Here is a 12,413-nt window from a genome sequence, read left to right as displayed (position 1 = left end):
AGGTTGCATCATAGTACAAAATGATTGCTGGGTCTTCAGCCATTCTATCTCAATTCCACATCAGACAGCAGGAATGGGACAGCATACTCCCTTACCTTTATGGACAAGAAGTTGCCCATGTCACATGCTTACTTCTCTTTGGCCAAAACTCAGTAAATTGAGTTAGCAGCAAAGGCGACTAGGAAAATTGCCTTTATTCCACGTTGCCATAAGCCCAGATAAAATTTGAGTACTCTGATCCTTTGTAAGAAGGAAAAGATACATATTGGACAACAACTATCAGCCTATAGATGCAGACAGGAGTCAGAGCATACAGAGTATTTTAGGCTGTGATTGAGACTTTTGTCTGTATCCATAGAGTAATAGAAAGTTAGTAAGGTGTTTTAAGGAGGATGGCATGATCAGATTTTCATTTAGAAGAGATCACTTTGGCTACCGTGTTGGGAATGCATTTGAAAATGCATAGGATATAAGAGTAGATAACAGGAACTTTTGCACAAGTCCACGTCAGAGACTATTCCAAAAGACTGGAAATAGAGATAGATGTAATAATACTGAGGAGGTGAAGTATTAGCACCTTTAATTTGTAATGGATTGGAATATGAGGATAAAGGAGGACGACATCAGTGATGATGCCTGATTTTCTTTTTTCCTTTAAAAAAAATTGCTCTTAAGGTACACAGAATGGAATTATAATAATCTTGGTTGATGACACTTACAACTGGTCCACTCATGGCCTCCTTTTATCTGGTTATTTGGTTGGTTATTTTAAGAAACAGTAAGTGCCTAAGAACTCAGCACCCAAATAAACTTCATGTAACTGAGTTCCATCCTTATATCCTACCCATTGTCCAATGTAACTCTCATTTTCCCTCCCTCCATCTAGTTAACCCTCATGTTGAATTCTATCATTTCCTTGCTCTCCTTTTTAATGTATTTTTTTGTAATTTTAAAAAAGGTGTATGGGCCAGGCGTGGTGGCTCACACCTGTAATCCTGGCACTCTGGGAGGCCAAGGCGGGTGGATTGCTTGAGCTCAGGAGTTTGAGACCAGCCTGAGCAAGAGCGAGACCCGTCTCTACTAAAAATAGAAAGAAATTATATGGACAGCTTAAAAAAAAAAAAAAATATATATATATATATATGTAAAAATTAGCCGGGCATGGTAGCGCATGCCTGTAGTCCCAGTTACTCAGGAGGCTGAGGCAGGAGGATTGTTTGAGCCCAGGAGTTTGAGGTTGCTGTGAGCTAGGCTGACGCCACGGCACTCTAGCCCAGGCAACAGAGTGAGATTCTGTCTCAAAAAAAAAAAAAAAAAGAGTGTATGTATATAAAATTTTAACTTGATGAAAAGTATCATGCCTCTGTATAATTTTGGGAGACTTGCTTTTTTCACTTAATATCATTTTGTTAAGATCCATCCATAAGTTGTTTATTATGATAGCTCATTTATTTTGCATGCTCTGTAATATCAATTGCATAAACATACAATAGTTTACTCTTCTGTAGATTTTCATTTGGGTTTTACGTTTGAGTTACTGTGAATTGTGCTGCTGTAAACATTTTTGTACATATGTCCTATTTTAGTTATGCATATTTCTCCTGGTATATACATAGAAGTGGAATGACTGCCTTATCTAATATGTAAATGTGCAACTTTGGGAGGAAATATCAAAATGTTTTCTGAACTAGCTGCTCCAATTTATACTCCTACTAGCATGTATAAGAGTTGTTACAAAGCCACATATTCCAAGACATAGCATTGTTAGGATTTTTAATTTTTGCCATCCAATTGGTTTTAAAATGCTACTTTGTTGTCTGTCTTGGCTTACATCTTCCTAATCACTAATCATATTAAAATACTTGTCATGTGCTTAGTGGCCATATATATTTCTCTGTGAGATTCCTGTTTATGTTATTTTTCTATGGGGTTAATGTACTTTTCTTTTTAATTTGTAGGAATTGTTTATGTAATATTGACACTGTTTTTCCAAGTTGGCACCTTATTGTTTCACTTTCTTTGAGATGTCTTTTGATGAAGAGAATTTTATGTTTTAGAGTTAATACTTTTTGCATCTTGTTTAAGAAATTGTTATATATCTGAAGTTATAAAAGATATTTATTTGTATATTTACATTTTTATTCTTGATATCTATGTCTTTAATTCACCAGGAGTTGGGTTTTGGTATATGGAGTGAGGTGGAGGTTCAATTTTATGTTTTTCCATATGGATTATCATTTTTTTTTCTAGCCTTGATTATTGAACATTTGTTTTCCCTATTTATCTGACAGGCTATCTCTGTTGTATACCAAAGTACCATACCTGTGTGTGTGTGTGTGTGTGTGTGTGTGTGTTTGTGTGTATGTATGTGTTTGTGTGTGTGTTTTCTGAATTCTCCTCTGTTCCACTGATTAATTTGTCTATCTCTGTGGCATTACTACACTGTCTTCATTCCTTTCACTTCTTTTTAAGTTCTGATGTCTAATAGGTCATGTCTCTCTTCCTTGATCTTTTTCAGAAATATCCTTGCTATCTTTGGCCCTGTGGAATTCATGTAAATTTCAGAATCGTGTTATCAAGTTATATAAAAAATTCTGTTGGAATTTTGACTAGAATAGCTTTAAATGTATATGTCAATTGGTGGAAAGTTTATATCTTCATGATATTAAATCATGAACATAATGTGTCTCTATTTAAATTCTTTGCTGTCTTTAATATGTTACATAATTTTCTCTGTAGATGTCTTATACATCTTTTATTAGATTTATTTCTAGTTCCTTGATCTCTACTATTTTTGTGAATTTCCTTCAATTACATTTTCTAGGTGTTTGCAGTTGGTATAAAGAAATGCAATTCACTTTTATGCATCATGTTACATTTAGCCATCTTGCTAAACTCTTCTATTATCTCTAACAATTTGTTTCTTGGTTTTTTTTCAGGAGATAAGAGGGTTTCTATCAAAATTACTATGTTATCTATAAATAATAACAATTTCATTTCTTCCTTTCTAATGCTTTTGGCTTTAACTTATTTTTCTTGTCTCATTTCTTGGCTAAGACCTTCAGTAAAACCATTTTCACATTTAAATGGAATGCTTCTACTATTTCCCCATTGAGGATGATATTTACTCCAGTTTTTTTTTTCTTTTGCTTTTTTAGATATTCTTTTTCAGGTAAAGAAGTTCCTTTACTAATTAGTAAGTGTCTTTATTATGAAAGAATATTAAATTTTCTCAAATGATTTTCTGCCTCTATTGAGATGATTATGTTTATATTGCCCCTTTTAATGGATTAATTATACATAAATTATATTTATGAATTTTTCCAATATTAAATTATCCTTCCATTCTTGGGATAAGCCTAGTTGGTCATGATGTGTTCTCTTTTTATGCACTGTTGGGTTAAATACAGTATTATTTTGTGTAGAGTTTTTACACCTATATTTATGAATGAATTGTACCTTAATTTTTCTTTCTTGTAATGGTTTTGACAAGTATTAGTATTTGGGTTATGCTGGCTCAATGAAATAAGTTGGAATTTTCTCTTTTTTTATTGTCTTGAAGAATTTATGTTAAATTAAGGTGATCTGTTTTTTTCAAATTTTAGTAGAATTAGCCTGTAAAACTATCTGGGCCTGGTATTTTCTTTGTGAGAATATTTTTAACTACTGCTTCAGTTTAATAGCTAAAAGACTTTTCTCAGGTTATTTATTTCTTCTTGAGTTGGTTCTGATAACATATCTTTTCAGCATTTCTTCTTTTCAGCTTCAGCTTTCAAAATTGTTTCATATTGTTATTAGTATTCTCTTATTCTTTTTAAATTTATTTTATTTTTAGGTATATTCCTGACTCCTAGATTGCTTACTTGCATAGTTGTGTGAGGGTAGTTTTATTTATTTTTATTAATCTGCCATACTTTGTTTTATACTTGCGTTAGGGTAGAAACGCAACTGATCTTATTTTGATTTCCAGCCACCTTCAGTCCTTCCTATAAACTGACTTAAACTGAATCATTCTGAAGCACTATTTTTATTATTTTATTTCCCTATGCATAATCTCCTACTCTTACGGTAAATTCCTAATTGCTCAAGGCCAGTGATTTATAGGGTAAAAAATGACCCCTGCTATGACTACAACCATACTAATACAAACCAATATGCTCATTGTCTCTTGAACATATTATGTAATCTTCATTGATTCCTTTGTCCAAACTCTTCTCACTTCTTAGGATGAATTTTCTTCTCTGTTCTTCACATCCTACCAAGTTTTCAAAGCCCTGTTAAAATTTCACATTTATAGAGAAACCTTTGATATTCCAGTCTAAAATGATTCCTTCTTTTACTATTTTAATTTTCTGTTGTTCACCCCTTTTTGTGTATGTATTTCTTTCCAAATTCTTCATGAGCATGGCATTTATCTTATACTTTTTATTTTAAAGTATCACTTTTCCTTTAGGAAGCCACAGTTACATTCTCAACCTTTTTTCTTTGACTAGTAATATAAAAATTTTATTAGTTTATATTGTTATAGCTATGACTCAGTGAAGATGAACTATAATTTATATATGCAGTACTTTAAGCTATTTTTGCATTATCACTCTGGGCATCTGCTGTTTTCGTTGGTATAAGGTATGAAAAGAAGTTATACCCGGTCGAAGGAATTCAAATCAAATTTGTAAGGTTCTGGGCCGGCCCTACTTGGGACCCCTACTTTAGCCTCATTTCTATTATTGAACTCTACTACTTTATTTAAAAATGTGTTAAAAGCCAGAGTATAAAGTAGAACACTCAGAATAAGTGAAAGATTTAAAACTTTGGGGACTACGTAAATAATTTATAACTACAATAGATTTTTTTTTGTGACAAGTTAAAGTTCTTTCAAATAGATGTTTATAAGGTGATTTTTATGTGAGTTTTGTGAGGACAAGAACCACATCTTTCTTGGTCACTGTATGTCTAGCATTTATCACAGAGTCTAGCACATAGTGGTTGTGTGGTAAATATTTGAATGAATGGTTGTGCACTGGTTTTTGTTTTTTGGTTTTTTTTTTTGCTAATTTTGTAGTGTTTATAGCATAACCACTTGGTGGCACTAAACTCATTTTAAAACTTGAAGGAAGAGATACTCTTATACCCACATACATTGTAATTACTATTCTTCACATACACATAAAATGAGCTGTAATATATCGTGGACAGTGTAAATTGTTATTGACATCAAAAGAGAAATATCAGTAACTACAGGAGCTTTTTTCTACTTCTTTAAAAAAATTCCTAAAGATGGATTACAGATTTGCAGTTCTTAGATCATAGAAATATTTGATAGCATTCTCTACTGTAGCCTCACCACCTAGTCCAGCATTGGGTACATATTATATCTTTATGTGCCATGATTTTGAAAGAATGTGTGAATAAGTATAAATTGTAACTTCCCCTAACTTTACTTCTATTACACTTATCCCCAGGTAATTTCACCCCAGGTAATTTTGGCTCAAGATAAGGGAGCACTAAATATTATAAAGTTTTAGTCAATCACTTTTATGGAGTCTCCTTTAACCATTAAAATTTTTTACCCAAATTCAGCTCAAAATACATATTTATAGAAATCAGGAGCAATGATTGGTTCTAACTCTCCTTCTTTGCCTAATTCATCAATATGAGACAGTTTTTTTAATTAATTAATTTATTTTTTTGAGACAGAATCTCACTCTGTTGCCTGGGCTAGAGTGCCGTGGTGTCAGCCTAGCTCACAGCTACCTCAGACTCCTGGGCTCAAGCGATCCTCCTGCCTCAGCCTCCCGAGTAGCTGGGACTACAGGCATGTACCACCATGCCCAGCTAATTTTTCTATATATATTTTTAGGTGTCCCTATAATTTCTTTCTATTTTTAGTAGAGCCGGGGTCTTGCTCTTGCTCAGGCTGGTCTCAAACTCCTGAGCTCAAACAATCCGCCCGCCTCGGCCTCCCAGAGTGCTAGGATCACAGGCATGAGCCACCGCGCCCGGCCCAATATGAGACAGTTTTTAATGTAAAATACTTAAAATGAAGAATTACAAAAGTGTAGTGGCATCAAATTTGTTGAGAATTGGGAGTAAGAGAGTATTCCTTAATGGAGAATGTAGTTTTATCAAGGAATTTCTCAAATATAGTACAGTCAAAAATTCAAGAACTGGTAGATGTTCATAAGACCTTAAAAGCCTCTAGCAACACAAAAAGTAGAGGACTGTAAGAATTAAAGAGGGAAAATAATTGAAATTTTTTTCTTTTGAAATCAGGTAGGATAAAAATAATTTACTAAAATTTAAAATCATAAGCTAATTAGCATTATTGGAAAGACTATTAGAAAATCGTGTTTCATTACAATATTGTAACAAAATATAGTAGTAAGACTAAGCTACATTTTTAAAAATCATTTAACTCTGTGATTAATCTTACTGATGTTCACAGTGATCATCTGAGGTTCTTTCCAGTTGTATGATCTCAACACTGTAGGTGCTGTAGGGAGTATGGAAGAAACAGTTGTCCATAGTAGTTTATAATCTTGTTGGAGAGACCACATATACATACAGAGCCAGCCTAGCATGGTGGTCAAGTGCAAAGATTCTGGAACCGGACTGTCTGCCTCTTGCTTAGCTGTGTGCCCTTGGGCAAGTTACTTAACTTCTTTGTGCCTCAGCTTCTACAAATGTAAAATGAGGATAATAATATTACTCCTTCTTCATAGGTTGTTGAGAGGATTAAAAGAAATAATACATGTGAAGTGCCTAGAAAAGTACCTGGCACATAGTAAGTGCTATCTAAATGTTTTCTCCTCTGGCTAGAATGTAAGGTCCACATAATTTGTTAAATGAACAGTTAATTGCTAGATGATAGCACTGTAAAGACTGTACATAACTGAGTGAAAAAATATGTGGACAATATATGCCCTTTTTGGGACTTCAAATGAGGATAGAAACTAACATGAGTCGTTGCACAATTTCTCTAAAAGCTACGTAGGTGAGTTCAAGCTTGTGCTGGGTACTAAAATATGAGATGCATCTGGGTAGGTAGAAGTGAGTTTAGAACAAGGTAAATAGGAGGGGAGGACAAATCCTGTGGGCTTAATCAGCTGTGTTTTAGGTCAGGAAGATTCATCTTGTTACTCTTAACTGGATTGGTTTTCACTAATGTTATGAGTTCATTCAGTTTATTTGGTTTCCTAGAATCTTCAGCTCCAGAATTATAGCAAACTCCTGAAAATAGACTAGAATAGAAATTAAACATGTTTATTATGTTTGTGCTAAGACCATCTGAGATAAAATTTGAAATCCGTTAATTTAATTCATATTTTGGGGGTCATTGTCACCAGTTAAGAACTTATAAAAAATAAATTGATATCTTCACTTTTGTATTTTATAGGTAATTAATAATGCTTGTGCCACTCAAGCCATAGTAAGTGTGTTATTGAACTGTGCTCACCAAGATGTCCATTTAGGAGAGACATTATCAGAGTTTAAAGAATTTTCACAAAGTTTTGATGCAGCTGTAAGTACAATCTTCTTCTTATTCCTAAAATGTCCTGTTTGTGATAGTTCTTATTTTAATAGGCTACTTTAAAAAATTATTTTAGATGAAAGGTTTGGCACTGAGCAATTCGGATGTGATTCGACAAGTACACAACAGTTTTGCCAGGTAAAGAGACTTTATATTAAATAAGTACTGTTTCTTTCTTTGCTTCTTTGTCTCACTATGTTTATCTTTACTATAGACAGCAAATGTTTGAGTTTGATGCAAAAACGTCGGCAAAAGAAGAAGATGCTTTTCACTTTGTCAGTTATGTTCCTGTTAATGGAAGACTGTATGAATTAGATGGATTAAGAGAAGGACCGATTGATTTAGGTAATGCAGTTCCTACTCCTCGTATTTCACTTTTGACAAGGGAAAAAAGGTTGGGTATTTACCTTTATTGTAGCCACAGTGGTGCTTAAATATTGAAGGAGAAAGTGACCACAAGGTATTATAATATCATGAAGACCTTAAGCTCCTCGGTACTTTATAAAATTAAATAACATATAGGAAGGACATGTTGACTACTATAGTTCAGTTGAGGCCTGTGGTTTTTCTTTTTTCTTTTTCCTTTCTTTTTTTTTTTTTTTTTTTTTTGAGACAGAGTCTCCCTCTGTTGCCCGGCCTAGAGTTCCGTGGCGTCAGCCTAGCTCACAGCAACCTCAAACTCTTGGGCTCAAGTGATCCTCCTGCCTCAGCCTCCTGAGTAGCTGGGACTACAGGCATGCACCACCATGCTTGGCTAATTTTTTCTATATATTTTTAGTTGTCCCGCTAATTTCTTTCTATTTTTTAGTAGAGATGGGGTCTTGCTCTTGCTCAGGCTGGTCTTGAACTCCTGACCTCGAGCAATCCTCCTGCCTCGGCCTCCCAGAGTGCTAGGATTACAGGTGTGAGCCACTGCACCCTGCTGAGGCTTGTGATTTTTCTACGAGAAATTTTTTTTTTAACCCACAGGTTACATAATTTATTTTCCCTTTAACTTTGAAAAACTATTCTTAGTGAACTTAAACAGTTATTCCTGTCATTTTAACCTACTGATAAGGGATAGCAGATAGTTTTTATTTAGATAGTACTTTAATGTGCTATCCTTTGTACCAAAGGATAGATTTATCCTGATCCCACCTCATCTCTAACCATGAGCAAAAATGATAATAGTTATTGAGGTTGAGGTTATAATCTATGGTTCTGAAATATTACTGAAAAAAATAGCCCCACAAAAGAATTTTAACTCCTTCGTTTGTCCTCATTAAATTTTCTTTTTTTTTTAAAATTAGAACAAACTTTTTAGTTGAATCTGATACTGTATACTGTTTATAAAACTATGCTTTTAGATTTAAAAAAAATTTAACATATGTTCATTTTGTTGATAATTTTTGCCATGATGCATATATAAAACCAATAGTTTACCTAATGCAAATTTACATGCTACCTCTATATTTAAAAATATTTATTTTTCTATGTCTGTTATAAAAAATTAGTAGAATATTCTTTCAATTCTATAGATGCTAGTTTTTCCTAGTTTGGTAGTTGATCTAATCTCTGCATTTGTCTGTTGGTTTCCATCCAGTCAGCCATTTTTTATTTATTAGAACTATGAAATTAATACAAAGGAAGTAAAGGATACAATAGAACAGTCAGTTTTGCTCTACAACTGGTGGCTATGCTATAACTTCTGATGAAAAAGAGGATTAAAACAACTGGGTAAAATTGGTTTTGCATTATGGGTGGATTTCAGTATTTATTGTACAGTTATTATTGTGGGGAGTCAGATGAGTTGAATCCTTATTTTGCCCTAACATGTGGGCCGGGTTTTCTTAGCCTTCAGTTTTTAGTTTTGTTTTTGTTTTTTTGAGACAGTGTCTTGCTCTGTTGCCCCAGCTAGAGTACAATGGCATAATCATAGCTCACTGCAACCTCAAACTCCTGGGCTGAAGCAATCCTCCTATATCAGCCTCCCAAGTAGCTGGGACTACGGGCGTGCACCACCACACCCAGCTAATTTTTCTATTTTTTGTGGAGACAGAGTCTCGCTCTTGCTCACGCTGGTCCTGAACTCCTGACCTCAAGCAGTCCTCCAATGTTAGCCTCCCAGGGTGCTAGGATTATAGGTGTGAGCCACTGTAACTGGCCAGCCTTCAGTTTTATCATCTGTAAAATGAGGGTACTTATTTTTAACAACACAGAGTTGTGAGTTTAAATGAGATAACTCCTGATTGCACAGGGTTGTGAGTTTAAATGAGGTAACTCCCTAATTCATTACTTTCTCAAATATTTTTTTAGTCCGTGCTAAGTGACATACTAATATGGCAGTGCAAATTATCAAATTATGATAATAATCTTTTCTTTAACCATTACTAAGAAAGTAAGAATTGAAGTTAACATTGTTCTGCATGGTTTCTACTATCCTTTATTTGCTAAAGTGTTTGTAAAAAAATATTTTGGACCAAACTTTGAAATAATGTTACAGTTAATTTTTCTTATTTCTTTCTAGGTGCATGCAATCAAGATGACTGGATCAGTGCAGTAAGGCCAGTGATAGAAAAAAGGATACAAAAGTAAATGCTCACCTAATCTTGTTGGCATAACATTTCTGGTTTTTAAGCATTTTTTTTAAACTTTTATTGTTATTTTAGCAATGTGCATTATACATCTACTCTTGAGTGGCTTAATACATTTAGAAAATCTATTTCGGAAAATCTCTAAATTTCACATGGTAACATGTCATCTTATCTTTAGAGAAGTTAAACATGCAGATCTCTACCAAGTTAGATATTTTGTACTGTTAGATATTTGTAACGAATATTTTGTGAAGTTTTGTTTCTGAGGATTTTTTATATTAAATTCAACTTTTTATTTTGAGATAATTATATATTCAGTTTCCGATAATTACATACACTTAGTTGTAAACTATTAAACAGAGAGATCACATGTGCTCTCTACCCTGCCACAGTAACATCTTGCAAAACTACAGTGTAATACCACAGCCAGAATATTTGCATTGCTACAGTCAAGGAACAGCAAAATTTGGTCACCACAAGGATCCTTCATATAGCCGCAACCACTTCCTTCTCCTTCCATCTCTCCATTCTCCTTACTCCTTAATCCCAAGTTTTATAATTTTTGACATTTAAAGAATGTTATGTAAATGGAATCATATAATATGTAACCTTTTTGCATTTGCTTTTTTTCACTCAGCATAATTCTCTGGAGATTCATCCAGGTTGATTTCGAGTATATCAATAGTTCATTTTTTATTGATGGGTGGTATTCTGTGGTATGGATACATCAATTTTTTTTGCCTATTCACCCATTGACGGACATCTGGATTGTTTTGATTTTTTGGCAATTATGAGTAAAGCTGCAATAAAAATTTTTATACAGATTTTTATGTGAACGTGTAAGTTTTCATTTCTCTGGGATAAATGCCCAGAAGTGTCATTGCTGGGTTGTATGATAAATGCATGTTTAGTTTTTAAGAAACTACTAAACTCTCTTTCAGAGTGGCTGTACCATTTTACATTTCTACCAGCAATGTATGAGTGATCTAGTTTCTTTGCATCCTTGTTAGCATTTGATGTTGTCACAATTTTTTATTTTAACCATTTTAAGAGGTATATAGTGATATTTCATTGTGATTTTAGTCCGCATTTCTCTGATGACTAATGATGTTGAAAATCTTTTCTTTCTTGCCTTTTGCTGTTTTTCTAATTGGTTTATTTGTTTTTTAATTGTTGAGCCCTGAAGTGCTTTTACATAGTCCCTCATCAGACACACTGCATGCATATATTTTCTCCCAGTCTGTGGCCCTTGCCCTCATGCCCTCAGCGTGGTCTCCCACAGAGTTAAAGGTTAATCTCTATGACGTCCAATTTATCAGTATTTCCCACTATGAGTTGTGTTTTTGTTGTCAAGTCTAAGAATTCTTTGTTTGGCCCTAGATCCCAAAGATTTTCTTGTGGTTTTTTTTTCCTTAAAAATTTATAGTTTAACATTTTGTACTTAAGCCTGTGATCTATTTTGAATTAATTTTTTGTATATGGTGTGATATTTAGGACAAGGTTCATTCTTTTGCTCATGCACATTCAATTGCTCTAGCACCAGTTGTTGAAGGCTGTCGCTCTTCCACTGAATTGCTCCTATACTTTTGTAAAAAATCATTGGGCATATATGTGTGGGTCTGTTTCTGGGTTCACTATTCTGTTCATTGATCTATTTTCTGTCCCTCTGTCAGTACTACAGAGTCTTGATTACCTGCTATAAATCTTGAAATCAGGTCGACTGATGCCTCCCACTTTATTCTTCTAATTTTTTCTAGCTGCTGTAGTTCCTCTGCCTTCTCATATAAATTTTAGTATAATCTTCTCTATATCTATAAAAATCCTTGCTGGGATTTTCATAGGAATTGTGTCAAACATTTATATCAATTTGAAGAGAACTGCTATCTTTTTTTTTTTTTTTAATTCCTTTTGCCACCCTCCTCATTTGCTGGCAGAGAACTGCTATCTTTACTATGCTGAGTTTTCCAATCTACAAACATGGTATGTCTCTCCATTTACTTAGATCTTTTCTGATTTATTTCTTGAGCATTTTGTATTTTCTAGCATGCAAGTTCTGTACATGTTTTGTTTGATCTGTACCCAAGCATTTCATACTCTTTTGAATGAAATTATAAATAATATTGTATTTTCAGTTTTGATTTCCATGTGATCATTGCTAATGTGTAGAAATACAATTGAAGTTTTTTCTTTCTTTATCTTGTATCCTTTGACCTTGCTGAACTCACCTGCATTCCATGGCATTTTCTAAATGGATAATCATGTCATTTGCAATAAGGGAAAGTTTTGAATTTGTCTATTTTCCTTTCACT

At 33.7% G+C, this 12,413-nt stretch overlaps 1 protein-coding gene across 4 annotated transcripts in view; it reads left to right on the top strand.

The window, feature by feature from the left end:
* Positions 1–12,413, top strand: part of UCHL5 (ubiquitin C-terminal hydrolase L5) — a 45,155-nt gene that overhangs the window by 13,673 nt on the left and 19,069 nt on the right. For all 4 annotated transcript variants that reach the window (XR_006731101.1, XR_006731100.1, XM_045536349.1 and 1 more), the window contains exons 4-7: positions 7,397–7,522; positions 7,608–7,669; positions 7,746–7,876; positions 10,038–10,101. Coding sequence is in view for 2 of the 4 variants with exons in the window: in XM_045536349.1 (XP_045392305.1) it covers positions 7,397–7,522; positions 7,608–7,669; positions 7,746–7,876; positions 10,038–10,101 (383 nt within the window). In the remaining 2 variants the exon portion in view is untranslated. The remainder of the gene's footprint in view (positions 1–7,396; positions 7,523–7,607; positions 7,670–7,745; positions 7,877–10,037; positions 10,102–12,413) is intronic.

Source organism: Lemur catta, chromosome 23 (genome assembly GCF_020740605.2).
Source record: "Lemur catta isolate mLemCat1 chromosome 23, mLemCat1.pri, whole genome shotgun sequence".
NCBI lineage: Eukaryota > Metazoa > Chordata > Mammalia > Primates > Lemuridae > Lemur > Lemur catta.
Note: the sequence above shows the minus strand (reverse complement) of the source record. Positions and strands in the feature narration are given on the sequence as shown.